Below are 27571 nucleotides of genomic sequence, written 5' to 3'. Positions count from 1 at the left end.
GCGCATAAGTGTATGGAATGTTTGTAGATGACGATATGACCGTCTGTCATATCATATTCTGCCTCTCCCATCTCGTTGGGGTGATGCACGCGTTGATGAGCCTGGTGATGGACAGTGAATAGGTGCGACCCACATGTGTCTTATCATTGCGTGAGGCTTTGGCGTTGTTGGCAGGATTCGATCCTACAAAGAAGGTTTGAGGATATCGGCGAGCGTGGAACCCAAAGACAGTGTTAGGACTGGGTGCGTGGTAGAGGGCATTGATACACGCGCTGGATAGTTTTCTGGGATTGGATGATTGTGGACATCTCAATACGTCACCACATCTTCCTTCGACACGTTTCCACCAGCTCTTACCCTTATATGCATCACCTCACGCAGTCGAAAGCACCGGATCTTGTAGATCTCAGACCTGCACCGCCAAATCGTCATCGATTTCTTGATCATGAAGAACACGATGCGACTCTGATGGTGTGAACTGACTCAGATCGAGATGTAGCTTGAGGAACGTGTGAGCTATATATTGAGTGCCGTGAGTAAGTCTATGATGCATCGTTCTTTCCCTCCCCAAATCCAAGACAAGCTTTGTTGGTGGGTTTGCCAGTGATGACGACGGGTGCGTACCAGCAGTGAGAGAGGTTGAGGCATCCCTACTAACATTTCGCTGTGGCGGTTAAGATGAGAAACAGATCGAAATTACATCCCAGAGTGATGTATGGGCAATCAACTTTGCGGACGACAGTCATGTCGTAGGAGGATATGCCAACGGTGAAATTCGTCGATGGAAGATTGAAGACGGACAGCAACAGGGTCCAACCATGCAAGCGGGCAGCAGTGTTGTCGACTCTGTTGCCGTTTCCAAGGATGGCCAGTGGTTGGTGTCTGGAGACCGCGGAGGCAATGCGATCGTCTGGAATGCGGTCACTCATGAAAAAGTGCACGAGCTCACCAAACACAGCAACTGGGTATCGGGGATCGACGTCTCGAGCGACAGTACTAAAATCGCCTCCGGGGACTATGGCAACGCCCGGATATTCAGTATCGCTTCCGGTATCCAACTCCTTCCAGTCCTCCCACACACACGGGCCTTTGGTGTCAAGTTCTCCCCAGATGGCAGTCAATTTGCTACCGCCTCGGACTCTCACGGCTTCCGTGTTTACAGTACCCACAATGGCAGTATCTTGTTCGATTCAGATACTAAGGGTTCAGTCGGTTCATGGTCGCGCATTCCGTTGGCTTGGTCCTCTGATGGCAAGCAGCTGTTCGTCGCGAACACAGGCAAGATCATTTGTTTCGACGTTTCCAAATCTTCGTTCTCGGAATGGTCGATCCATGAAAACAAACCTGAGGTATCTATAGCATCCAATGGTAGATTTATTGCATGTGCTGCAGGCACATCAGTTTCACTATGGGATTGTGTGTCCCACAAGCAGATCAGTAGCATTATTACATGCACCTTACAGATCAGATCCGTCGCTCTCTCACCGGGCGGGGGGTTTCTCGCATGTGGAAATGGCAAGAACATCACAATTCACAATCTCAGAGATGTCCTTTCCCCTGAGTATTTCAACCATGGTGTAAGTGTACTACGTCCCCTCATTAAACTCGCGTCACCAACAATCATTATGTTGCATAATGCTTCAATCCGTCAACAGCTCCATGTTCCCCAGCTTCCGCTCGTACAAGTGAGCGATGAAACCCTCAAGTCGTGGACACAGGACGACCCGACACACACCGAAATGCTACTTTCAGCGGAGATCGTGGGCCTTTCAAATCCTAGCCACTACTTGCTGGCAAATCGTGCTCTTATAAGAGCACGTTTGAAATATTTGGCACTTGCGGTTAACGATGTCAAGGAGGCGAGTCTACCTTTTCACTATTCCACGTACATTTTTGTTCATATGCACCTCAAGTCCCTCCGGGTGCAGTCATCACCTATTGGCCATGTCGCGATGGCAGTCGCTCTACTCGGCCAGGGCGACAGAGAGGGTGCACTATGCACATTTGACCTTGCCTTTCATGATTGTGAACTGCATGACAATAGATTTCTTTTACTGCTGAAGGTGCGCGAGGTGGTCTAGATCGTTCTCGCAATTAATCTACGTTCCAATCAGTTTATCCTTGTGTTCGAGTCCGGAAATCAAGTAGAGGCGATAATGCGCGTAGAGTACCTTGCTACGAGGGCACACAAGGACAACGATGATGACGCCACCTATCTTTACACGCAGGTACGTGTTTCGCGTGTGATGCAGACATGTAAGTATCACCACTGATGCATCGTGTAGGTCCTTGGAGTTATGTATATGAAAATGGGAAGTTACGGACGTGCGATACCTTTGATAGAGCGTGCAAAGAACTTAGCCCCAAAGCGTGAGCAATGTCCTCCGCTAGTGACCATATCGCTCGTAGGTCTTCTGTTATTATTACCGCTACCTATTAATGTAGCCCTTGATAAAGATATTTGGGTGGAGTTTCAATGGACTGGACATTATTGCTCAGCAACGTCTGTGTGAAACCCTCTATGCTGAAGGACGTACAGCTGAAGCCGTCGAGATCCTCCTCATCATCATCAGGACATCAGACGAGGAAGTCCAGCGTAGCAAGGCGACTTCAGATTGGATTGCAGGTATTTCTTGTAGCCCTAGTCTGGTCGACGTGTATGTTCATTTCTGTTATCAGATTTTACCAAAAAATGTATTGCGACGCTTGAGCATGTTGGAAATGAAGTCTTTGGATCTGTTAAAGATGACGACATAATAACACAGTATTCTTCTGTGTTGTCTCTCAGCTCTCCAAGTCCCGCCGGTCTATTTATCACGCGGAGCAGAGCTCGAGCCGTAAGAGGGTTGTGGGAAGATGCGCTACGGGATGCAAACGAGGTGTGCATGGTATACTTTCTTGTTCGAGTCAGTTCCTTACAATAGCCTATAGGCAGTGAAAGTGGACCCTTCCAGCCCTTGGGGCTATGAGGCCAAGCACGTCGCGCTTCATGGAGCGAAATGGTATGACGAAGCGATCGATGCTTTCGGGTCTATGCTGCAAATGATCGAGCAGTCCCGTGACCCTGCAATCAGGGGTATGAATATCCTCTTTGAATCTAATACATGCAAGTAACGCTTACACAGAATTACGCAAGAACTACATCTCTCCTTCCGAAACGATTGCAGCTATTGATCCTGCCGTTCGTGGGATCCTAAAAAACTGTCCCCTCATCGTCATTGATGTCAACACCGGTTCCCTTTGTGACGGTCCCGAGCAGATCCGTATCTTCAAGGCTAGCCCGACATTCAAAGAACTTGTTTCATCTATGACGAAAGAAGTGGACAACGAACGGATCCTACGAGTGGTTGCAAGGTTTTTCGGATACGTCATGTTCTCTCACACGTGGCAGGGGAATGAACCGTCGTTCCAGGATGTCAACATGGTCAAATCTGTTTGGAAACTCCCTGACATGCCCCTGAATGAGAAGTTGCGCAATTTCTGCAAAGAGTCGCGTAGACTTGGCTACAATTGGGCGTGGTCAGATACGTGCTGTATCGACAAGTCCGCAAGCTCCACTCTGAATCGATCTCTAACATCTATGTATACATGGTATGCGAATTCGGCAGCCACGCTCGTATTCCTTGCCGGAGTAGCGCATCCGTCCAAGCCAGGAGACCTTAGGCGTAGTTTATGGATGACACGAGCATGGACTTTGCAAGAGCTTCTCGCACCGAAACTCGTTTGTTTCTATGACTCTGAATGGAAACCATACCTTGGCGACGCTGCCGCAAACCACAAAGAATCTCCGGGGATTCTACAAGAACTAGTAGATGCTATCAAGATTCCCCATAGAACCGTCGTTACGTTCTCTCCAGACGATCTCGGGGTGCGCGAGAAACTTCGTCTCGCTTCGACGCGCAATGCGATGATCGAGGAAGACGTCGCGTACTCTCTGATCGGGATATTCAAGTCCAATATTGGGCCTCAGTACGGCGAAGGAGCTAACGCTCTCGGACATCTCCTGGAAGAGATCGTGACCCGCTCCGGCGAGGTCTCCGTGCTTGCGTGGTCAGGAAAGTCATCGTCATACAACAGTTGTCTTCCGGTTTCTGTTTCCGTTTACAGCCAAACTCCTCACAACTTTCCATCACTCGAAGGGGAAGAGATGGAAACCCGTATCACAAAGTTACGTAGCAAGTTGTCCCAACAGGAAGCCCTGAGCATCTATAATCAGATCGACCTTCTTCCATCCGCCCGGTTTGTGGCCCAACATCTACATCTTCCATGCATCGTCTTCTCTGTCAGAAGCCTCCATATACAGGAGCTACGTAGTGGCAATGAAAAGCTATATCGTGCCAGGGTATCAGGGCATGGAAGGGTGGAGTTCAGGACGGCAGATGATCTCCCGCTGCACGAACCAAAGAAATTCGTCTTCGCGCATCCGTGGATTCATCATATCCGGGGTCCGAGTGGTGGGGTTGTCGGGGGAGGTGACTTGCGATCTGATACTGACTCTGACTCGGATTGGGATGGCGACGCTAGATCTGACGAAGTTGTGGCTTTACACACTGTCTCCATGCCTCAGGTTGACGACTATACCCGGGCGCTACAGATGATTGCTCGCCTCGGGCAGCCGTTCAACGCGCTACTTCTTGTACAGCAAATGCATGGAGGGTACGAGAGGGTCGCTGCAGAGAACGAGATTGTCATCTCTGGACTCGGAACCGACATCACCTCCAAGCACATTCAGGTACAAGTGTTGGAAATCGTTTGACGTATGTTTAGACTCGGCTGCTGGTATTTAAAGTTGGTCTTTCTTTCTTCTCCTATCGGTCACTTTTTTCTGTTTGTATTTTTCATGCTGTCCTCGTTGGTTTGCTTGTTACATGGCTTGTGAACAAGCTAGTATTAGCGCAGGGGTGTTCACCCTCTTCGTAACTTCTTGTTCCCTAACAGCCTGGCCTTCGTGGCTTTTGCTATCCACAAACCTTCAAACTGAGGTTTTCTAAGAACTCTTCTATAGAAAGCTCTTTGCGATTTGGTAGAGCTTTTCACATTGCTCATTACCCTGTTCCTTCACCGATTGGTTCGCATGAACTACCCTTCGAGTGAGTTATTTTCTGCCAGTTTCTCGACTATTAGACAGATTTTTGCTTCATGCTTTCCGCAGAGATTTCGAAGGGACGCATCTCGAGCACTATATACCAACATCCCAGCAAACTACGCTCGAGTATCTTATCGATAAAATCAACATTCGGGTTTCTACACAGGTTCCCACGTAGCTCAGAACCCTATTCCGGATGCCGATATTTTACAGGGAAAGGTTAATAGAGGTACAGCCAACGTTGATGAGACCGTTCTGCAGATTATGTAAGATCGACCATCAGCCATACACGGAAATTGGTCGGACAATGGTAGGACTTACGAATGAGTCGCCTGTGCAGCATGCGGCCTGCGACGTGCAACTAGCACCCGAACCCACGCCGAGCGCGGTGATGGGACTACAGTTGAGGCCGACTTGGCCAGTTATACTACCAAGGCTCAGGCCCAGGAGCCCCAGGAGGCTGGTCACCCCGGACGAGCTGGCCTGAAGAATGCCACTTTAGTCAAGGACCCTCGCGGCCGCTTTTGCTTGTAGTCAACTTACATCTTGCACACTGTTGCAGCAATAGGTGGTGCCGCCGTTGCACTGGCTTTGGCGAACGTCGAGGGGCGTGGCTGCTGCCAGGACAGCGAAGGAGGCGGGGGAACATTGCAAAGTATTGTGAGTTGTGAGTAGAGAAGGAGTCCTTGTCTTTTCTGTAGGTTCTGGCCGACACCTGGTGGTTTTTATACCTTTCAAATAACCCCCTAGTCCTTTAATCCGTTCCACAGCCCCCTGGTATCCATCTTGACCTGTCTTTGCCATAGACTCAAACGGATACACCCATTGGCCGGCACTCTACAGGGCAAATGGAGTCACGAGATAGTAAGTTCCTGGTCCCGCGAAAAATCCACCGCCAAGGGCTCCAATCGCCGTTCATGGTAAATGAGCCTTTCCTACGTAAGGTGACTGACTTCTGCCGGTGGGGAGACCCCACGGGTTGATATTTTTTCCAATTGTTGCAGGAGATGAAGGTCAAATACAGTCTCGGCGGCAAGAGCTAGCGACGGCCTCGAAGAGACAACATTCGAGGCACTGTCTCCGCTCACCATTCGCCCGCCGCCGACAAATGATATGGTCGGACACTATACCTTGAAAATTGAGTAAACAATCCCCGTTCCGCCATATTCGCACTGTGCAGCTGCGGTGGGGAATTGCACACGGAGGTCGTAGGGCCGCAGTTATTGACACTGGCGGATATTAGGTTTTTCCTTTTGTGAGCGTTCCGACCTGGCACTAATACACAGCATAGACCATAGAGTCCCTCGAAGGTTCCACGTAGCGAAGCCTGAAAAATAGATTTCCCTGTTCAGCTGTTAGAGTTCCTCAGGGTTGGAGCATTCGTGGATTGTTCTCTCGTTCCCGTCTTCTTTGTGTTGCTATCCTGGCTATATCATACCAAGAAATCTGATGGGATGTTACGCCGTTTGGAAAGTGGTTATGCAGAAATGTCCCGTTACCCCGGCAAGCACGGGAGGGCAGTAAGGGCCAGTATATGGACAGTTCTGCTTCATTGACCGGTGTTAAATCGGACGCCGGTGTCATTACGTGTGAATTTACTACCTGCTTTCCAAGTAGCATTGCAGCCCGACGCAGGGTGACCTGCGGGGGCACATGTGGCTCAGACCAGATGTTTAAATTAGAGCTCAAATATTAAATTGTCCTGGGTTTCAGAAGAGAAGAGCAATGAGAACTGCAAAGGAACCCGTCGGACGACAGTACTTACTTCAGCCCAAGGTTGAGATTCAACACTGTCATTTAAGAAGCCTGGTTGACCAGGTCCCCTAACGCGCCCTCGTCGGTGAGGTCACGGTGTCAATTGGGCATTGACATTCTCTATGCGATTTATGGCGCAAAAGCTGATGGTGAGGTTCGTATCAACGGGAAAGCTCCCCAATGGGCTGTTGTCGCCTCAATCAATACAATCAACTTTGACCGATCGTGGGCTGTGGTCACGTCCTTTCCTCAGTGACAGACTTACAGACTTCTTTTTCAACTAGGTTATCGAACTGTGAAACCGAATAAGCTCCAAGGTGGTGGATGAAGAGAAATATTACACCGTCGAGAGAGGGCAAGGGTACATCCAATCCAGGCACATCTTCAAGTTGGAAAATGTCGATTATTAAGACAACAACGACTCGCACGAGGCGGGGTACTACGGCGGGTGCGAAGACGGAGGAGGAGATAAAGGGGGGAGAAGACTGGAAATGTGAAGGCCAGGACTACAAGGGCGACAACGCGAACTATTTCGACGTGTTACAACGTGCGATCCGGGGCGGGGTCTCTCGTGTGAACTAGATGTACATTGTACTTCTCTACACTTCAGACGAGCGACAGATCACTAGGTTTGTGTCGTACCAAGGATGGTGGGGAACCGAAGTCAGCGACGGGAACGCATCTGCGAGACGTCAGGCAGTAGTAGTTCATTTCACGAGGAACGTTTGATTTGGCCGTTTGTATGACGAAGGTGGAAAGTACCGGATCTTGCGTGATGTGGTGGCTATTGTGGAAGTGCGACTGTTGTCTGATGTGGGACTTCCGCCAGCAGGTGGAGGAGAATTAGGACTTACACAGTAAGAAAGGTGTCGGCATAGGACTGTGAGGTAAAACAGGGGTGGGACGTAATCGACGGGTGAGCTGACCACACGGCTAGTGATCAGACAGGAAGAGTTGAGTCAGTGGCTCATCAATCATGTGTACTGAGTGCATGGATACACCCATACAAGACTCGGCGCAGAGTCCCCAGGACGTTCCATAATGACGCACACAAAGCACCGGGTACCTTAGCACGCTGGCAATAATCGTCTGACGCCCTGCCTGAACGATCGTAACGTTAAGGATCCCATTGGAGTCTGTGACCTCCATGTGTCTTATCAAAAGCCGTCAGGAGCATGATCAGAGAAATGTCCTTTCGCTTCCAAGCCTGTGGATAATGGCAAGTCAAAATGGTGACGCCAGTGGGCCAACCATGGATTTCATATTGCAGAAACCAGGGTGTACGAAGGCGGCCTAAGGTCAATGGTGTGGCATCATGGCCTCAGCCCTAGACACGTCCATAGGCAAAATACCTTTGCAAAGAGGGTCCACCACGATCGATGACGAATCGAAGGTCACTGGACATTGTTCTCATCGTATCCATCAAATGCGGAACAAGAAGATGTATTGAGCGTGTGGTGTGTGCTGGATTCAGAGTCAGCTATCCGAAAATTTACTTATAACCTGGAACGCGCCAACTCACCTGACATCAGTACAGCGGTAAACGGCTTGGTAACATCTAGACACTAGCAACTCGCGAAGCAAGCCCCGTACATGCAACAGAGTAAGGGTACCAAACTGTCAAATACCAGATAAGCAAACAGCGACCACATCCCCGTGCCACGGTATCCACGTGGCACCAGGGCGATATTGTTGTCCGAGGCAATCCGGGCTGTGGAACTGCAGGGAACTCCGCATGGAAGGTATTCAAAGGTCGCTGGAAATCTGTGATAGGGTAGGCGTCGGGGCTTGAGAGTGCGATTAGGTTACGTTGAGCAAGATGTCAGAAAATGAGACAGCCGTAGCCATTTGCCAACGTACCAGCGTGTTCTCTAACCGCGCCTATTATGACCCCTGAGCCAACTAGGATCTAGTTATGGAGGATATCGACACTTGATATATCCGGACACGGTGCAGTAGTATAACGGGAATCAAGCGAGGCGCCCGCGACCCGGATGTGTCTTATCAATGGGTGAGACCTTGGTTTTGATGGGGCCAAGGAAGGGGGTACCGGCGAAAAGCTCTGCTGGGACCGAATGCGGGTGGAGGGATTGATACATGCGCTGAATACTTTTCTGGGATTGGACGGTTGTATACATCACCAAGTCTTCCTTTGACATGTCTCCGCCAACCCTCACCCTGCTTATGCATGACTTTGTGCAGACGAATACCAAGAACTGCACCGAATGTTCGTTGATTGAAGGAGACGATGTGACTACGACGCATATTACGGATTTATTTACCTGTATTTGTAACTAGGGTGGTGAGAGGGTGGGTCGGTGATGAGATGCTCGCCTTTATACCACGATCGGTTTATCTGCTGTACTACGTTCCTGCACCGTCGCACGTTAGCTGCTGCGGGTACGTTGCGGGCGGCTGGAAGGACAGTATCCGCGGTCTCTGATCCTCACGACGAATTGACTGCGTTGGCGGGCTTGCCAGCGACGACAATGGGTACGTACCAGAGTCAGAGAGGCTGAGGCAGCCCTATTGACAGTTCATTGTGGTGGTTAAGATACAAAACGGATCGAAATTGTATCTCAAAGTGATGCATGGGCAATCACCTTTGTGGACGAAAGTCAGGACGTAGGAGGATATGCCAACGGTGATATTCGTCGATGGAAGATTGAAGACGGTCAGCAACAGGGCCCAACCATGAGAGCGGGTGGAAATATTGTGGAGTCTGCTGTCATTTCCCAGGATGGCCGGTGGATAGTGTCTGGAGATCGCGGAAACAAGGCAATCGTCTGGAATGCAGCCACTCATGAGAAAGTGCGCGAGTTCACCGAACCCAACTTCTGGGTATTGGGGGTCGATATCTCGAGCGACTGTACTAAAATTACCTTTGCGGACTGGCACAACGTCGAGATATTCAGCCTCACTCCCGGTGTTCGACTGCTTCCTCCCCTCCCACACACTAATGTTGTTGGCGTAAAGTTCTCACTAGACGGTAGTCGATTTGCTACCGCCTCGCAGACTAAGGGTTTCCGCATCTACAACACCCACAGTGGCGACATCTTGTTCGATTCAGGTCAAAACAGTTCAAGCGGGCCACGCATTCCATTGGCCTGGTCGTCTGATGGCCAGCAGCTGTTTATATCAGGGACAGGCAAGATAACCTGTTTTGACCTGTCCAAGTTTTCGTCCGCAGAATGGTTGATCCATGAAAACCAACCGGTTTATATAGCATCCAACGGCAAGTTCGTTGCGTGTGCCGCAGGCCCATCAGTTTCGTTATGGGATTGTGTGTCCCACCAGCAGATCAGTAGCACTGTCACACACTGGAAGGATCCAATACGTCGCTCTCTCACCAAGCGGGGGGTATCTCGCATGCAGTCATGGCAGGAATATCACAGTTCACAATTTCAGAGATTTCCTTTCCCATAAGTATTTCGACCGTGGTGTAAGTATACATCCGCTCATGAAGCAGGTCGCATCGCTAACAACCATTACGTTGTGTAATGCTTTGATCCATCAACAGTCCTACGCTTCTCAGCTTCCGCTCGTACGGGTGAGTGATAAGACCTTCGAGTCATGGACACGGGACGACCCGACGAACACCGAAGTGCTGCTGTCGGAGGAGATCACAACCGCCTCGATTCCTAGACAGTACGTGCTGGCAAATCGCGCTTTTGTAAGAACACGTTTGAAAAATCTGGAACCTGCGCTAGAGGACGCCAAGGAGGTCCGTCTGCTATAACCTTACTACTTCGTGCGCATGTTTGTTCACATGCACCTCCAGCCCCCCCGGCTTCAGCCATCACCTATTGGCTACAGTTGCAATGGCAATTGCTCTACTTGGCCAGGGCGATCGGGAGGGTGCGCTATGGACATTCGACTTCGCCTCTTATGACTGTGAGCTAGCACGACGTCAAATTCCTCTTACTTCTGAAGATGCGCGATGTGAACTAGATCATTCTTGCGATTAATCTGTGCTCCGCCCAGTCAATTCTTGTGTTTGAAAGAAGAGGCGATAACGCGCGCAGAGCACCTTACTATGAGAGCAGACCATCAGAACGGTGACGCCAACGCCTACCTGTGCACCCAGGCACGTGCTTCACATCATCCAGACATGCGAGTATGACTGCTGATACATTCTTCAGGTCCTTGCAGTTATGTACATGAAGAACGGGAATTACAGATGTGCGATACCGTTGATCGAGCGTGCGAAGGCTCTGGCCCCCAAGGGCAAACAATGTCCTCCACTCCAGTCGATCTCACTCGTGGGTCTTCTGCTATTACTATCCGTTAATCTAACCCTTCATGAAGATATTTGGGTGGGGTTTCATTGGACTGGACATCGTTCCACAGCAACGTCTATGTGAAAGCCTTTACGCTGAAGGACGCACGATGGAAGCTGTGGAGATTTTCCTCAACATCATCCGGACATCGGATGAAGAGATCCTGAGGAGTAAGGAAAATGCAGACTGGATTTTAGGTATGTCTTGTAGCCGCTAGTCTGGTTAATGTGCACATTAATGTCCATCGTCAGATTTCACAACAAAATGCATTACTATACTTCAGCATGTTGGTGACAATGTCTTTGGATCTGGAATACATGATAGCACAATAGCACAGTACTCTTCTGCATTCCCCTTATGTCTTCCAAGCCCTGCAGGTCTATTTATCAAGTCGAGCATAGCTCGAGCGACAAGAGGGTTATGGGAGGATGCACTGCAGGATGCGAACAATGTATGTGTGATATTCTTCTTGCATGAGTCGGTCCTTACTATTGCCGATAGGCAGTAAAAGCAGACCCTTCCTGGCCTTGGGGCTACGAAACCAAGCATGTAGCACTTCATGGAGCAAAACGGTATGACGAAGCGATTGATGCTTTCAAGTCTATGCTGCACGTAATCGAACAGTCTCATGATCCTGCAACTAGGGGTATGTACCTCATGTGTCCATCTAATTCCTGCAAATGACGATTCCACAGAACTGCGAAAAAAACTATGTTTCTCCTCTGGAGACCATTACAGCTATCGATCCTGCCATCCACAGGATCCCTAAAAACTGCCCCCTGGTTGTCATCAACATCACCACTGGTTGCCTTTGCGACCGTCCTGAGCGGATCCGTATCTTCAAGGCCGATCCATTGTATAAAGAGCTTGTTTCATCCATGATAAATGCAGTAGATAATGAGCGGATCCTACAAGTGGTTGCAAGGTTCTTCGGATATGTCATGTTCTCACATGCATGGCAGGGGAATGAACCATCATTCCAGGACGTCAATACAGTTGGATCGAAATCCGTGTGGCAACTCCCCAACACGCCCCTAAACGAGAAGTTGCATGACTTCTGCAAGGAGACGCGCAGACTTGGTTACGATTGGGCATGGTCCGATACATGTTGTATCGACAAGTCCACAAGTTCTATCCTTAATCAATCTCTCACATCTATGCACAAATGGTATGCGAATTCAGCTGCTGCCACACTCGTATTCCTCGCCGGCGTAGCGCATCCATCCAAGCCTGGTGACCTCGCGCATAGTTTATGGATGACGCGGGCATGGACGTTACAGGAACTTCTCTCACCGAAAGTTATCTTTTTCTATGATGCCCAGTGGAAATTATACCTCGGCGATACCAGTGCGAATCACAAGGAATCCCCGGAGATCATGCGAGAACTAGCAGGTGCTATCAAAGTTCCCCGTGGAACTATCGTCACGTTTTCTCCAGACGATCTCGGGTGCGTGAGAAACTTCGTCTAGCTTCGACGCGCAACGCGACGATCGAGGAAGACGTCGCATACTCTCTCATTGGTATATTTGAGTCTGATACTGGGCCTCTCTACGGTGAAGGACCCGACGCTCTTAGACATCTCTTGGAGGAGATAGTGACCCCTCCGGCGAGGTCTCCGTGCTTGCGTGGTCAGGACAGTCATCGTCATACAACAGTTGTCTCCCGGCTTCCCTTTCCACTTACAGTCAAACTCCCTACAACTCTCTGCCACTCGAAGGGGAAGAAATGGAAACATGCATCACAAAGTTACGCGGCAAATTACCGCAGCAAGAAGCCCTGAGTATCTGTCATCAGATCAACATTCTTCCACTCGCCCGTTTTGGGAGCCGACGTCTACATCTTCCATGCATCGTTTTCTCTGTCAGAAGACTCGGTATCCACGAGCTACGGAGAGGCGATGAGAAGCTATATCATGCCAGAGTATCGGCGCTGGGGAGAGTAGAGTTCACAACGGCAGATGATCTGCCGGTGAATGAGCCCCACAAGTTTGTCTTCGTGCATCCGTGGATTCGTCATATCCGGGGTCCCAGCAGTGGAATTACCATTACCTGGGGAGGTGGCTCGGAGTCTGATACTGACCTTGAAGCAGATTTGGATGACGACGCTGAATGGGATGAAGTTCTGCCATTGCACGCTGTTCCCGTGCCTCAGGTTGACGACTATACCCGGGCACTACAGATGGTTGCTCGCCTCGGACAGCCGTTCAATGCCTTGCTTCTCGTACAGCAAGTGAATGGAGAGTACAGGAGGGTCGCTGCTGAGCACGAGATTGTCGTCTCGGGACTCAGAACCAACGTCACTTCGAAGAACATCCTGGCGACAGTCTTGGAAATCCTTTAACGTGTGCAGCTTAGCTGCTGGATTTTACAGCTGGACCATCTCTAGTCCCTTGTTGGTCATTTTTCTTTTCGTGTTATTTTTGTTGTTTTGCTTGTTACAATGGGATGGAGACGGAGACTCCAGAGTGCTCGGGCCCAATTGGAGGTCTGTTCATACCCATGTGCCATAGACAACGACAGTCTCTACAGCTTTTCCTTCCATTAACACTTGTAGCTATACTTCTGCTATACGTACATCGTGGAGAAGTAGCCCTAACAGCCCAGACTTCGCAACTTTTGCTACTTATTTACTTGCAAGATTTCGGACTCGTTATGTGAGTCTTTGGCAATATCATCATGATGAAATCGATGGAATAACTTTCACGGAAGGTTTAGGACTGCTCTCCAGGCAACTCTTCTGTCCCGAAGAAGGCTACCTACAGAGTATTAGGTGTGTTTGCAGTCCCACAACAGCCACTATTAGACCCGTGACACGCACTACAGCATAGACACTGTCTAGTGCAAAATGCGTTGATAGGAAGAGAGACACGTTCATCTGCAGGTCAGCAGCTTGAAATACCTTGTGGTCATCTATGATCTCGCCGGTGCGTCCGAGAAAGCTTTCACCGCAGGAACTCCCGACTCATCTAAACTCGTGTTCATCTGTTCTTGCGACATTTGATAGATTTGTACATGTGTTCTCGAACATGAAGATACGCAATGTTTGCGTCTGCTTCGGCTGGCGCGACGTGCATGGTTCTGGTAATGGTAAGTGATTATAGCACCGACAGAATTCGTCATAGGATGGGCTGATGGCCTAGACCGCATCTTTCCATATCACTAATATACGAGTGGCTTGCGAGGGTAGGCTACTGGGGCCTGCCACGAACAACACCCTCTTTTGTTTTTCAAAAACATCCCCTCACTGATGGAATTTGGAACAGAGTGGAAGTGCAATTCTATACAACCTCTGCATACTTGGGTTACAATCTCGACACCAAGGAAGTGGGGTGCAGCCACGAGCATATGTAAGTGCTGTCTGACCAAGTGCTACATGTTCTACACGAGTATACCGTTCAATCGATGTCCCAACACTCACTTGCTATGATGTGGTCCACCGTAAAAATTTACCTCCTTTTTCTCTATGCTTCAATACCAGGTCTGCTATGACAGGTAAACATTTCCCGTAGGTAGTAACATTGTCCTCATGCCCCATGTCAGGTCCAATTGACGCCATTGCTCAGATGGCACAGTTTGATGAGTTTATAGGTCACCTTTAATACAACAGGAACGCTGGGGATATGTGTTTGTTGTATCCTACGCTACGCATCAATTTCATCCCTATGCGTTAGTTAGTCGCTGATTTGTTATCTCTCAAGTACATTATCGTGGGCTCACTTTTGCAATTAGAGTTGTCGTATTGGCCTCTACGACCACCTCGTATTTTTCTATGCCTGTTTGATCACCGGAGTCGGCCAAGTCTAGAGCATATCTGTATCACCACATATCTCTGTGAATTAGCCCTCCACAGGATTCGTGGCACTGGTCTCATCACCGTGGACATCATCACCAGGTTCTTCGATGCATATGGTTCATCATGACTTCACGGTAGCCTTGCTAGGCTCACTCCCTCTATCGTCGAAGCCGCTAATGGGATTATTCTTGCTCTAGGATGCATTTCGTACCACGCTCACCGCGATGGTTGGTGTACAGGGTCGCTTCGATGAAGCAAAATCTGTTCTTCAACAACATAGGGACTCGGCGGATGTCGAAGACGAACGTCTGAGTATGAGGGGAAGCCTTGAAGATGAAAGCACGCCACAAACATCTTCAGTGAATCTTCAGTGAAGAGGTATATCAGACGGAGCATCCTTGGTACCTTCACGATGGCTTTCATGATGTGCTGACTCACTTACACCGCAAATTGATACTCTACTTTGTTATGTGCTAATTCTGTTCGTTCACGCAGGTTTCCCATCCCAGTGCGCATCTTTCCTCGCGTTTAGCCTATCTGGTGTTATCAACTTAGCTGACTTATTGTATACCACCTGCCCTGTGGCGGGGGCGTAAATGGAGTCGTAAAATTCCCCGTTCACTGGGAGTGTTCGAGCCACCAACCTCTCCCAGCACATATTTCGATGTTTGGAGTACATACTACAAGAATCGCCGAAGAAGCTTTTATACATTGATGAGGTGGACAACATGCGAACAAAATGCGAACGATAGATGCTGAAGCCACAACATACCATGGGTTGCAATTTCATGGGTCAGTTGTACTGCGGACGGACAGACAGTCGAGTCATTTGCTATGACTCTTGTGCATTGCGACAGCTGAGGCTGTCGAAGTTGGTTTCGCATGGACTTCACCCTCTGAGCTGCATCCGCCCCCCGACCCCTGAGAAGACGTACACTTGATTGTGTCTGGGTTACCAAACGAGGAGGCATCCATAGCTTTGATTAAACCGCTGAAAAGGCAAAAGTCGTTAATTGTTAATTGTGAGATAAAAATTCGAGGCCCAGTGCCGTCTTAGTACGAACCGCTGCGTGGCATCGACGTAATGTTCCATGTCGAATCGTTTGTTGGTTTTGATGGAGACTCCACTGTCAGATACGGATATTCCTCGGTTTTTGAGTCTACCACGTGGATATAGAAAAGATACAGGTCAGCTTCCTTGTACTAGGACTAGGCACACGCAAAACTCACGATTCCTTGGTTACCTCAACGGTGGACGAAATACGCCTTGCAAAATATATGATAGCTAGGATCATGCCAACGAAGATCATGGTAGTCTTGTAACATTGTGTTCCATGATTCAATGACGTGTGGGTGGGTGGCTAATTTCGATGATATACAAGCTACTCACGACAGACAAAGAAAATATGTCGATCCTTGTTCTCAAGTCAATCGTAGGTTCCTGGCAGACAACGATCTACTTACCATCTAGCCATGACGTCGTTAAAAAAAGGTAATAGGGTCTTCACAGGATATTTACGGTATTATTGGCGTTTAGGCAAGGCGCTTGGGAACGGAATCGCAGTTTGCAAACCAGGAACGCAGCGGCGCTTTGGGGCAATCTCAGGGCGACGAGCGTGGATGTCGCGAATTGACACTGGCATGGATGAAAGTGACTCACAGCCACCTGCGGTGACGTCATCATGTTCCTATGGCTGGGGCAAACTTGGTCTAACGGTACCTGTTGTGGGATGGAGTAAGAGGTTGATGTTTTGCTGGTGCAAGCTGTGCATTACTGAATCTGTACGAGCTAAGTCATACATTACATTGCAATGCTGCCTAACTCAGTATCCATCACTATCAAATACACTTGACGCTGGAAGAAAATCCACATGTCGAAGGTTGTCAAGCGTTGGGGAATGTGTTGGTTATCGTCGCCGCCTGCCATAGAACTGTCTCCCGTGCTTTGATGCTCCTACGCGCTTCCTCTTCTGCAAGCTTCGCCTCCAGCCCAGTCCACATATTTCGGGCATATTTTTCCGCATCCTATCGTGAGTGAGTGAATATATGCGTCATCGAATCATCGAATTCCATCCACCACTCACCTTCAACAATATTCTAATTTGTGACAAGTCGGATGTGCCTGCACCCGCCATCCTCATGCCGTGTAACGTGGGCTTGCCTCCCGGAAATGCAAACATAGCGTGTAGCCTTAACGGGATTGCGGACTCTTCCTGGGACGTTGCATCAAGGAAATGCATAGTAGGAAGCTGTGAAAGATCATAGTATGGATCTCGTGAGTCATAGATTAACCAGCAGGATATGGTGAAAAGTCGAGTTAAACATGAAATGCAACCTGGTAGAATAGACAAATGTTGTGGAAGGCGGAAAGGCGGCGTACCATGTTCAGCGTAACACAAACAGGCCAGGAATCCCTCGCCTCGAGCACCCCTCCTTCATCCCAATAGTCAGTGAGTTCGAAATCTACTATGCGGCTAGGTTCTCGGGTTTCCAGCAGGCTTGATGGACCATTTCTACCCTCGTCGACGTCCATGATATCGTCTGACACCTCGTTCCGTCTCCCCGGAGCACGATATTCCACACTTCTCGTACTCGGAACCCGCGTGTCCACAAGTGCAGCGCGACAGGCCATCATGAGAGAGTCGAGAACGTTGCCCGCATCAGCAAATATGATGGTGTCGAGCCTTAGAGCCCAAGCTTTTTGCCCGGGAACAATCACCAAATTTTTTGGGCATAGCGAAGGATGGGAGAGCACGCTCCCTAGCACGGAGGTGAGGTCCGATTGAAGGTCGTCAAGTGCAGGTGATGACAAGTGAGGATAAGCCGCCGGGGAACTGTAGCACCAGGGACGGTAACTGACGATTCTGAAAGAAAAAAGTTTTGGATACATACCAGGATACGTTGCAAATGACTTTGCCCCCTTCTTTGTCTTCACCGACTCCGTCTACCTCGAGTTTCACTGCAGCGACGACCTCCGTGCCGCCTCCAGCACCCTCCGCTTCTGTCTCTCTGCCAGTGCGAGACTCCCCAATCGAGACTCTTGCACTCCCGTTGGCTAATGGTGCTACCCCAGTCTCGATCGCGATAGGCCGGAAATCCTCTGGCGAACGTCCATCCGCACGTAATGGTGGGGCGGAGAGAAGAGACGATCTGATGTATGATATCTCGACTTTTGAGAGAGCGGTGGTCATACTGCCTTACCATTACTGCAGTTTGCGAAAATGATGACAATAGTCAAATATTTTGCGAGTCGCGTCGTGAGTGTTTCCAAATTAGGAAATGAAATACATGCAACGTATAGGAGTGCTCGTACTCTACAGTAGTCCAGGACTCTGTCAATATACGTTTGTTCTAGTCCCCGCCATGCCCTATCGCCGCATCAGTAATGACCTCAAAGAGTGTGCGCTGCGTTTGTGGAATTCCGGATGGGAGTTAGAAGATGTTTGCGCTGCTCTTGGTGTCTTACCTCGCAGCTGCTATCACTGGCAGTCCATCATGGAAAGGGACGGCGCTGTAGAACGACCACCTTCACCACTGAGGGGACGTGCTCGGACGACAACCAGGGCAGTGCTCAATGCAATGGAAGACCTTCTTATGGAGGATTCTGACCTATTTCTCGACGAACTTTCTACCTGGCTTGCAGTTGGCCATGACATCACTATCAGTATCTCAGCACTCGGTCGCACCTAAACGACATGGGCCTTTCTCGAAAGGTACTACAGAAACTCGCATCGGAGAGGGACGAACAGCGCCGTGCTGAGTTCCGGGAGTTTCTGCGCACATCTCAGCCCAGGTGTCTCGTCTGCACAAAAAAGTCAGTTGTGAGGAGAGGTTGAATGACGACTCACCTTGTGAACTCCGTTCAGCCTCCCAGTATTCCTCAATCTCAAGGCTGTCCGATAGCATACAGTGGCTTTTCTCAGACACATCAGTCAATCACAAGGATAGAATCATCAATCCCAGTAGTCAGGCACTGGCCCTTGTGTGCCCGCTTCGTGCGTCTTGGCAGTAGTGTCCTGGAATTGTCATCGACTGGGGTTGATGGGCAAGGTCAGCGAAATTGTATCTTGAAACCAGTGTTGGTCTTCTTGGTCACCTTTGACAGCTTCTTCGCCGCCTGTTGACTGTTTCTTGGCCATTCTTGGGTCTCTAATGTACTACTAGCTCTGCGTACACGGCGGCACTGTGTCGTGCGCTGATTCATTTCCTCACGACGCGACTTGCAAATATTTGACAATTGTCATCATTTTCGCAAACTGCAGTAACCCCTAGACGCCACACATGTAAACAACAAATGATAATCACGGACACCGTCCCTCATCGTCCCTCGTCGACCTTGCATAGACTAAGGTAACGCTCAGAACAAACGATACCGCATTGCGCAGCTACGCTGACCCCGGCTACTAGTACTGTTACCCACCTTGCCCATCATGGACGAATTGGATGAGGCACGCGCCAAGCTAGGCCAACTGCAAGGGACCGAAAGAACACTCTTCAAGCAGCTCGTAGAGATCCGTGCAGCCATGAAAATACAGAAAAACAAGATCGACGAGCTCGTCAAGAAACGACCTCCTCCTATGAATCGTCTCCCCACCGAACTCCTTTTGCGGATAATATTTCTGTCCTTACCGAATTACGATGACCGTTGCAGGTCAATGGAGTTTGCGATAGCCAGGCGCAGGAAAGATTTGTCAATGGTGTCACGACTCTGGAGGAGCGTGGTCTTGGGAACTCCTGAAATCTGGAGGGATATCGTGCTGCGTACAGGACACATTCACCATTGAGTCCTTGAAGACCCAGCTGACTGAGGAGTGGCAACGCCCCTCTCAATATCTTCATCACAGGTTCAATTTATGATCACTATGAACAGGCACAATCGTGGCTGGACGTCCTTGTCTCCAGCGCCGATCGCTGGCGGTGTCTTTACGTACACCATCCCCGCGACAGGGTGCTTGCTGAAGTCCTTGACGCAATCGACGGCTTGAAATTCCCTTCTCTCGAGGATGTTACCATCGATAATATGCATTGGGTGTCTACCTATCCTATCCGCAATTTCTCTTACCGAATCGGGCCCCTGCCCTCAGGAATTTGAAACTCGATGACCTTTTCCCCGCACCTGAACTTGCAGCTTCTACGACCCTCATGACGCTTGACATATCATTCAGATTCGGAGAATACCAGGCCATGAATATTCCAATGTTTATCCCTACCCAGTCCCTAGTGGCACTCTCGCTTGGTGGTAACAACATTAGTTGGAGACTTCCGCCAGACAGGCATACATCTTCCGCTTCTTGAAGTACTCAAACTCACAGTTTGCAATCCGTGCCTCGTCATGAGAGCCATTGTAGCACCGAAGCTTGCGTGCCTTGACTATTCTGACTGTCATGAGCTGCGGTACATGCGTGTCAATTTTGACACCGGGTCAAAGTTCAGCCATGTTCAAATGGTTATTTTCAACTTCTACTCTGCTGACATGGAAGGTTACCGTCCACTCTGCGAGGAATTTTGTGGGGCGCGAGATGTGACCCTGCGTAGTGCGTGCATGGACGTATTTTTCACACCTAAGGGTCAGGTCGACGACTCGGAATCAGCGCCGGCAGATCATTGGACAAGTCTCGAAAGTTTAACTATATACGACCTTAACTTTGACGGCACCGAAACATTCGATCCTCTCGTGAGGTGGCTCACCAAGCGCCTGGAGTCTGGTGGGCCAAGGGTGTCTGTGAGGCTCTCAGGACTCTCTACAAGCGAGCCGGCAGATGGAACAGATCTTCATGACTTGTACCACAAACTGCAAACTTGCAGCAACCCGATAGTGGACAAAGTAGTGTTGTGTTCCTCGGTACATTGCTCTACTTTCAGTGGGTAGTTCCAGCTGGTGAGTGTCCGGTCGTGTCAAGTCTCAAGGTATTGGCATTAACGTCCAGTAGGGTTTATCTGGAGTAGAATCTTTTCTTGCAGATGACATGTTTTTGGATTGCCGAAGTGGTCCGTGAAGACAAGCACGCCGATCTGTACGTTATGTACACGGTAGATGGCAGCCAAGTTCAAGGTTGGATGGCACCACAGCTAAACACTCGTTGAACAACCGCTTTCCCCTAAATGTGCGAGGAAAATACAACTAGTAGTCTATACATTCTTGTCTGGCGTACTGCAATGATAATTTCGTCGAATTGAAAGACGCCTCTTTCATCAAGCTTTTGCTTTCTCCAATTCCTCGGCTCGTGCCTTCTGGACAGCAGCAAGTACCAGTGCATGAACGTCTTTCCCTGCAGCTACAATCCCATAGTTCGCTCCCAGAGTCCTACCAAGGCCAAAGTCAAGAGGCTGTCCAAGCGAATTAGTAATAAGCCCTCCGGCTTCTTGAACAAGCAGTGACCCCGATGCGTGGTCCTAACAGACGTGTTAGATGAGTCCATCGTCGTAGAAGAGGAATGCGAAAAAGGGAAGGATATCGAACTAACCCAAATCTTCTCTCGGTACCCTGCTTTGGTCGGCATTCGCAAGTACACACCTCCGTCCCCACGCACCAAACAACCATACTTGGCTTGACTGTCCATCTGTGTAGGTGGTCGAGTGATACCTAGGAGTTCCGATACTCGCTCGTTGAAAGACAGGTCAGCATGTGCAGCTTCAACGGACTCTAAGAGGTTAAGCATCCCCGGTGCCACGGGAGGTATGACGATTGGTGTAGGATTTGCCCCGCTTATGGTCATCTGTGGAATAATAATAAAAGACTGGCATATAAAAACGCGGGACGGGACGATGCAACAGAGGAAAAATAACCTGCTCAACCCCCTGACCCTTGACAGCTGCAAAGATGCAGCCCTTCTGACCTTCTGGTTCTTCACTCTTCACGGGAAGGTTTGGGCAGCCGATAATGCCGAGTTTAACGTCGCCATCAACTATCAATGCGAGGCATACGGCATATTGACCACCACGTAAAAATCCCTTCGTTCCATCAATGGGATCGAGGGTCCATCTACCTGTGAGAGAGAGACACACAGATGAAGAAAGAGGGGGCACAACGTTGGCACCTTGCTACCCACGTCCGACACGACCGCCTTGGTCATTCCCACGGTCAATGGCATCAAGGAGCTCCTCCAGCGTTCGTTCTTGGCCAGGACCAATGCCCCACTCAGCGATGTCACCGATGCCTAAGTCAGCAGTGAGGGCTTCGTTAGCGAGTTCGACTATCCTGTTCCTGAGTTTGTCTGCTTCTTCCCGACGCAAATCGTTCGCATCTTCTTCTCCAACGATGGGATCGGTGGGAAAGGCATGACCAAGTATAGTGTTCACGACTGCCTGAGCAGAGTAATCGGCGACTGTGGTGTGTTTGGTTACTATGAACACCATACCGCAGCCATGATTGCCTACGCACCTGTTACAGGGGATTTGTCATCTTTCGTAAGGGTCTCCTGCTTGACGAGTTTGTTGAAAACCGCAGAGGTAAGTGCGCATGCGCGGCGGACTGCGGCGAGGGCGACTTGCTTTTCAATAGCGTATTGAAGAGACATATCTGTGGTGAGGCGACGGGACCTCACAGTCAGCGCACGAAACGACATCATGTGTCATGCATGTTAAAATTTCCTATCGTCCGACGTCGACCGACATTCATTTCTATTCTAGCCAAGGCTCAACAGAAACCGCCTGCTTGCTACGCATTACGTTATTCACTATCAGCTTCGGCGACGGGATGACACTTTGGAAGGAGAACACGGCCAAATCGATTGTCGCTCAAGGCTCTGATTCAATACATTTCAACTACGCTTAGGTATATAGTCCGAACATGTGATATCAAATTTATGGTATGCTCGAGAAGTGTATCAAGTAGAACCGTAAAACCCAAGGCAAGGGAATGATAGAGGAGGAAGGGCAATAAGACGGAACCTGCGGGTAATACTGTAGAAGCTAAGTATTTCGAATCGTTCAAGAGGGACGTGGAAGATGCGAGGTCGGGTATTGAGCGGCCAGTTCAAAAAGCGGGGTGTGGATGAGATAAGAAAACCAAGTGTCCTGCATAGGCTCCATCCCCACCCACGCCGCGACCCCATCGGCGACTCACATCATAGTCCTCAACAAACCTCCCACGAACATCATTGCGCCAACCAGACCACCAGCCCCATCCACAGACAATGCATTCATCAATCTCGACTCTCCCGCGCCGCTCTTGCTTGCGGAAGACCCACTAGAGGCACCTTGGCTACCAGTTGCAGAAGGCGCCGAGCCTGAGAGTGTGGTTGTGCCACTGATATCTACATAGAAAAAAATGTCAATTAGACCCAAGGACCAGGCAGTACGGCTACCTACATTGCTCGAAGTTAGGTAAAATCGGGCTTGGTTCCACGTACGGCTGCGACACGTTTAGAGCCACACCCACAGGGACAAGGTATTTGAATGCGGCCTTAAGCTGGGGATAGAAGGTGATCGCTTCGGACATAGTGTAGTTGTTAAGCTCGTGCGTAAGCATGATCGTGCCAGACTGGGAAACATGCGCGAGATAAGAAACCAAAAGCTGGAAAGCTGGGAATACGAACAGTAGCAAAAGTTCCATTTTCCATTCTTTGAATGAGGGCTTCGTAGTTGGCGTCGACGTCCGCCGCGGTGATGTTATTGGTGCCAACCTTCCAATCGTTCGAGTCGTACTGCCAAATGACCGTACGAAGGCCGAGAGCGTTGGCAATCCAGCGAATACGGTCATCTACGTCACCGAAAGGGGGCTGCGAAAAGAACGGGGGATGTAGCTTAAATTGTGACGGAGATAAGACGACAAACCCTCCAGCAGGTAGGAGTAACGCCGACGACCAACTTGATGGCTTGCATCTAGCAAGGTTTAGCGCTACTACTTCTATAGTGAGTCCTATACGTACGGCTGTGAGAATTTCAACATGAGCACAAACGATCTAACTACGCGCCGCGCTCACAAAAAGGAAGTACACGTACTGTACCAAAGCTCGGCAAAAGCTTGTTCGTTCGTAAGCGAGGTCACTAGTACCTGCGTGTCAGCTCAACATCGCGAGGAAAGAACGTGGTTCACGAACTGTATTTGTGGGACCATGTGTCTGGTAAAATTGTGAACGTGCGCCGATTATAAAGCGAGTGGAGCACTCACGAACGCAAATTTCGTGACCGTCTGCGAGCCCGCGCTGCGCCTCCAGAGGCCAGTCCATCACGTTACTACCAATGTAGAACATGGCTAATGAGAAGGTCCAGTTGAGCGAGAAACGGGGGAATAACATTCCAAAAACCATCACGCACATGCTTTTTGGTTTTGCTGTGACAAGTAATCATAAAACGCATTGTGGGAGCAGTTTGGGCCGTCGTCGAAGCCGTAACCAAGCGTACCAGGCTGTATGTGTCCCATGAGCAGTTATTCCTTTAGTACTCCAGACGCTGCAGAGTTACTTGCCTCTGGCACGCCCGCTATATCAGGCTGCAGCCCGGAGTACTTGGGGGTGGTGCATTTATCATAGGTCCACCAACAATCCGGATCTGACGCGCTGTAGGTGAAGCCCGTGAAATTTCCTGTCTCAGACTGAGGCTGCGTGCCCTTCGGAGAGATATTGGGTATTCCAGACGAGATATTGCTGTATTTGGTCTGCCCAGCTGTGTCGTTGGAGAGGAGAGTTGCTACTGTCCAAACGGTTGGGAAGTTGTAGCGAGCATTGGACACGGGTGCATAGTAGTAAATTGTGCACTCCTCATTTGGGTCTGTCAAAGTGGATTAGTGGAGCGCAATGAGAGAATTCAGAGATTAGGTCATGCCGAGAACGGCATAAAGAATATAGATGTACGGCAGTTGCTGTGTCGGCACGGAGATCACCAGAAAACAAGACCAAGACGGCGAGGCCAGGTGTGCGAGCATCAAAGGACAAGGACAGTGCCGTATATGCGGAAGGTCAGCCACACCACGAGGCCCCCTCCAAAGGAAGAAGGGGGAACAGCGGCGGGGACAGCACTCAAGGGCAAGATGTGCTGCGACACGAGTCCCCCGCGCGCCGAGTGGAGCTCTCTATGTACTGTGTTCGTTTACGCGTGTGGAACGAAGTAGTAGGGAGGGGTGGAAAAAGCAGGCGTGCAGAGGGAGCGAGACGGTTACTTGCCTGATATCTGAGCTTCTCCCTGCTCTGTTGTTCGGTCCTGGGCGTTGGCAGAGTTGGCGAGGAAGGACGCAGCGAGCAAGACGACGGCGGGGAGTGTCTTTACCGAAAAGAGCGACGATAAAACCATGTGTGTGTGTGCGTGCGTGCGCGACACTCCAAATAGGCTGGTGGGTGGGGTGAAGGAGAGTGGAAAAAACCCGAGGGCGTTTAAAAGGCCAGCAGACCCACCGAACAACGTATTTAATGGCACAGACTATTTATAGAACAACAGTCAGTCATCCGTCCACTCTTATTTATAGCACTGCCTCGTGTTCCTATTTTTGTGTCCTCCCAGTCTCACAATGTCATACCGACGCTTGTAAGAATGCACACAAGTCACCCAAACGGAGGTTGCTATGGACTGGCATCCGACATGTGACTGTTTCTTACCGCAACTGAAAATCAATCAATGCACTCAGGTAGTGCACGTTACCCTCCCCCCCTGTCCCTTTGCAAGGGGAGACAGTGAGCACTCTCTTCTATGGCAGTACCTTGTTTGGTCGTCGTTGATCAACAGTGTATCCGACGTATTCGATGTGGTAAAGCGACTCCACGAACTTCTCATCACCTGCTCAAGGTCACGAAGGTTGACTCGACGAATGAACAGGTATGTATACATCGAGGATGCTGATCCTGAAACCGCGACGCGCCTTGCATACGTATGTGCTGCCGTGTTTACCCCCGTACCATGACGTCGTATGTCAACACTACTGTGCAGGGAACCTTGGGCTTGGCCCAATGCCAAGCACAACTCAAAAAGTTTATCTCGCGTGATCGGTCTCCCCGAGGTACTTTTGCATCCGTTCGCTTGGGGAAATAATACACCATGCTGCTGGGAGCTTTCATGTGCATCGATAGTATCGCTTGTGGCGGCGCCTATGACCATGATACTAACGGCTTTTCACGTTACTCATTACCCTATACCAATCGATCCAAAGCAGCAGCGCTTCGAGTTATGTGCCTCTCGTTTCTCAACTAATTGGCAGTCTCATAGATTTTGAAAAGACACGAACTGGAACGCACGGTTTCTGCACAAGCTGCACATCACCTTGGCAAGGTAAACTTGAACATAGTCCGCCGCACTCTTAGCAAGAAAACCAATCAAATTTCGACATAGCTACGTTGTCCAAGTTTTACCCTATTCCGAGTTCTCACGTTTACAAGGCAACATTAATGGGGGTACAGCCAACGTTGATGAGACCATTCTGCGAAGTTAAGACCGTCGACCATCAGCCATGCGCAGAAACAGGCCGGACAACAATTGGACTTACGAAGGAGTTGCCCGTGCAGCAAACAGTCTGCGACGTGCAACTGGCACCCGAGCCCACGCCGACTACAGTGAGAGGGCTACAGTTTAGGCCAACTTGGCCAGTTATACTACCAAGGCTCAGGCCCAGGAGCCCCAGGAGGCTGGTCACCGAGGATGAGCTAGCCTGAGGAACACCTTAGTTAAGGACCTGAACGACCGCTTTTGCTTGTAGTCAACTTACATCTTGCACACTGTTGCAGCAACTGATGGTGCCGCCGTTGCACTGGCTGTCACCAGAATCACCTCGAACCTCAACGGGAGTGGCTGCTGCCAGAACAGCAAAGGAGGCAGCAATGACTACTGCGAGGCGGGGGAACATTGCAAAGTATTGTGAGTTGTGAGTAGAGAAGGAGGCTGTCTTTTCTGCGAGTCCCAGCTGACACTCGACGGCTTTTATACCTTTCAAATAGCCGCCCGGTCCTCTGATCCATTTTGAACCCCCCTCGTATCCATCTTGACTTTGTCATTACCATAGCCTCGAACGGATACGACATTTACCAGTACTCAACAGGGCAGATCGGAGTCACCGGGTAGCAAGTCGCCGTTCCCGCGACAATATCCATAGCCAAGGGCGTTGCTCGCCGTTCAAAATGACCCCTTTCTACGTAAGATTACTGACTTCTCGTCGGGCGGGGAGTCCTCAAAAGCCGACAATTTTAGACAACGTTCGAGGCACTGTCTCTTCGCACCGTATCCGTCCACCGCCGACCAAAACTTGATAAGATGTAATCGGACACTATACCTTGAGAAGTGAGCAAACCGTCTCCATTCTGCCGTATTTGTGTTTCTGTTCAATTACGAGGAGGAACTGCGACAGAAGGACTCAGGGTCGTACTTATTGAACATTGGCGGATATTAGCAGCTGAAAGGAAACAACTTCTCTTTTTCTGGCACAGACCGAGTGGAAAGAGGAATACAATTCTTGCGTATGGTGCTTGTGAGTGGCCGACGGCCTTCTACGTGGAAGATTTAATGCCGTAGCTCTACGACGATGCATAGTACCAAGTACGGGGGTTTCCATTCCATTCGTATTCCTTGTCCTCTAGAAAACACCATCGAAGATCGGTCGATGAACAAGCCCGTTCAATATTGCTTCCTTGATACCAACATTCATGCCATGCCGTTTGACCGCAAATTTGGTCGTAAGGGTGCCTTTTCTTTCGCCAGTCGACCTAGCGCCGCTCGTTCCAATGCATTTATCATAACT

At 49.8% G+C, this 27571-nt stretch overlaps 12 protein-coding genes across 12 annotated transcripts; 6 read left to right on the top strand and 6 right to left on the bottom strand.

Annotated features, from left to right (window-relative positions):
- The first annotated feature begins 315 nt into the window (after window positions 1-315).
- F5J12DRAFT_526466 (uncharacterized protein) lies at window positions 316-4915 on the top strand. Its single transcript, XM_051739883.1, has 11 exons — window positions 316-536; window positions 584-616; window positions 679-1577; window positions 1656-1859; window positions 1914-2063; window positions 2115-2228; window positions 2286-2405; window positions 2458-2626; window positions 2680-2879; window positions 2932-3076; window positions 3126-4915. The coding sequence occupies exons 2-11, from the start codon at window positions 607-609 to the stop codon at window positions 4754-4756; spliced, it is 3642 nt and encodes a 1213-aa protein (XP_051602367.1). The 5' UTR covers window positions 316-536; window positions 584-606; the 3' UTR covers window positions 4757-4915.
- A 378-nt stretch (window positions 4916-5293) lies between these two features.
- On the bottom strand, window positions 5294-5890 carry F5J12DRAFT_717350 (fungal hydrophobin-domain-containing protein; the record flags this gene model as incomplete). The annotated part of the gene is made up of 3 exons (XM_051741053.1): window positions 5294-5341; window positions 5408-5569; window positions 5630-5890. 3 exons carry the CDS (start codon window positions 5888-5890, stop codon window positions 5294-5296), a joined length of 471 nt encoding a protein of 156 aa, XP_051602366.1.
- A 5615-nt stretch (window positions 5891-11505) lies between these two features.
- Window positions 11506-12718, top strand: F5J12DRAFT_526364 (uncharacterized protein). The gene is made up of 3 exons (XM_051739881.1): window positions 11506-11572; window positions 11623-11767; window positions 11817-12718. The coding sequence occupies exons 2-3, from the start codon at window positions 11750-11752 to the stop codon at window positions 12588-12590; spliced, it is 792 nt and encodes a 263-aa protein (XP_051602365.1). The 5' UTR covers window positions 11506-11572; window positions 11623-11749; the 3' UTR covers window positions 12591-12718.
- F5J12DRAFT_526386 (uncharacterized protein) lies at window positions 12719-13930 on the top strand. Its single transcript, XM_051739882.1, has one exon. It carries the CDS (start codon window positions 12847-12849, stop codon window positions 13459-13461), a length of 615 nt encoding a protein of 204 aa, XP_051602364.1. The 5' UTR covers window positions 12719-12846; the 3' UTR covers window positions 13462-13930.
- F5J12DRAFT_817445 (uncharacterized protein) lies at window positions 13383-14244 on the top strand. Its single transcript, XM_051745132.1, has 4 exons — window positions 13383-13774; window positions 13830-13890; window positions 13944-14044; window positions 14125-14244. The coding sequence occupies exons 1-2, from the start codon at window positions 13566-13568 to the stop codon at window positions 13888-13890; spliced, it is 270 nt and encodes an 89-aa protein (XP_051602363.1). The 5' UTR covers window positions 13383-13565; the 3' UTR covers window positions 13944-14044; window positions 14125-14244.
- A 1293-nt stretch (window positions 14245-15537) lies between these two features.
- Window positions 15538-16648, bottom strand: F5J12DRAFT_526309 (uncharacterized protein). Its single transcript, XM_051739880.1, has 5 exons — window positions 16378-16648; window positions 16304-16328; window positions 16144-16229; window positions 15978-16073; window positions 15538-15904 (listed from the first exon to the last, which is right to left on the bottom strand). Exons 1-5 carry the CDS (start codon window positions 16386-16388, stop codon window positions 15739-15741), a joined length of 384 nt encoding a protein of 127 aa, XP_051602362.1. The 5' UTR covers window positions 16389-16648; the 3' UTR covers window positions 15538-15738.
- A 1-nt stretch (window position 16649) lies between these two features.
- Window positions 16650-18144, bottom strand: F5J12DRAFT_526308 (ribosomal protein S5 domain 2-like protein). The gene is made up of 4 exons (XM_051739879.1): window positions 17806-18144; window positions 17294-17747; window positions 16998-17162; window positions 16650-16938 (listed from the first exon to the last, which is right to left on the bottom strand). The coding sequence occupies exons 1-4, from the start codon at window positions 18102-18104 to the stop codon at window positions 16798-16800; spliced, it is 1059 nt and encodes a 352-aa protein (XP_051602361.1). The 5' UTR covers window positions 18105-18144; the 3' UTR covers window positions 16650-16797.
- A 132-nt stretch (window positions 18145-18276) lies between these two features.
- On the top strand, window positions 18277-18603 carry F5J12DRAFT_890647 (uncharacterized protein; the record flags this gene model as incomplete). The annotated part of the gene is made up of 1 exon (XM_051747423.1): window positions 18277-18603. One exon carries the CDS (start codon window positions 18277-18279, stop codon window positions 18601-18603), a length of 327 nt encoding a protein of 108 aa, XP_051602360.1.
- A 740-nt stretch (window positions 18604-19343) lies between these two features.
- On the top strand, window positions 19344-20782 carry F5J12DRAFT_926290 (uncharacterized protein; the record flags this gene model as incomplete). The annotated part of the gene is made up of 3 exons (XM_051749381.1): window positions 19344-19674; window positions 19758-19942; window positions 20135-20782. The coding sequence occupies 3 exons, from the start codon at window positions 19344-19346 to the stop codon at window positions 20780-20782; spliced, it is 1164 nt and encodes a 387-aa protein (XP_051602359.1).
- Window positions 20783-20997: 215 nt separating this feature from the next.
- Window positions 20998-22521, bottom strand: F5J12DRAFT_817410 (uncharacterized protein). The gene is made up of 5 exons (XM_051745131.1): window positions 22295-22521; window positions 21963-22238; window positions 21700-21899; window positions 21378-21629; window positions 20998-21306 (listed from the first exon to the last, which is right to left on the bottom strand). The coding sequence occupies exons 1-5, from the start codon at window positions 22479-22481 to the stop codon at window positions 21106-21108; spliced, it is 1116 nt and encodes a 371-aa protein (XP_051602358.1). The 5' UTR covers window positions 22482-22521; the 3' UTR covers window positions 20998-21105.
- Window positions 22522-22619: 98 nt separating this feature from the next.
- F5J12DRAFT_817407 (carbohydrate esterase family 4 protein) lies at window positions 22620-25257 on the bottom strand. The gene is given in 11 exon segments (XM_051745130.1): window positions 22620-23168; window positions 23224-23395; window positions 23451-23633; window positions 23689-23736; window positions 23843-23844; window positions 23857-23901; window positions 23955-23975; window positions 24026-24109; window positions 24172-24262; window positions 24323-24624; window positions 25017-25257. 11 exon segments carry the CDS (start codon window positions 25141-25143, stop codon window positions 22975-22977), a joined length of 1269 nt encoding a protein of 422 aa, XP_051602357.1. The 5' UTR covers window positions 25144-25257; the 3' UTR covers window positions 22620-22974.
- Window positions 25258-25837: 580 nt separating this feature from the next.
- F5J12DRAFT_817402 (fungal hydrophobin-domain-containing protein) lies at window positions 25838-27301 on the bottom strand. The gene is made up of 5 exons (XM_051745129.1): window positions 27168-27301; window positions 27025-27114; window positions 26775-26969; window positions 26546-26701; window positions 25838-26488 (listed from the first exon to the last, which is right to left on the bottom strand). Exons 3-5 carry the CDS (start codon window positions 26856-26858, stop codon window positions 26285-26287), a joined length of 444 nt encoding a protein of 147 aa, XP_051602356.1. The 5' UTR covers window positions 26859-26969; window positions 27025-27114; window positions 27168-27301; the 3' UTR covers window positions 25838-26284.
- Window positions 27302-27571: the final 270 nt, after the last annotated feature.

Source organism: Pisolithus orientalis (assembly GCF_024613125.1).
Source record: "Pisolithus orientalis strain OTSU chromosome Unknown F5J12scaffold_7, whole genome shotgun sequence".
Classification (NCBI taxonomy): domain Eukaryota; kingdom Fungi; phylum Basidiomycota; class Agaricomycetes; order Boletales; family Pisolithaceae; genus Pisolithus; species Pisolithus orientalis.
Note: the sequence above shows the minus strand (reverse complement) of the source record. Positions and strands in the feature narration are given on the sequence as shown.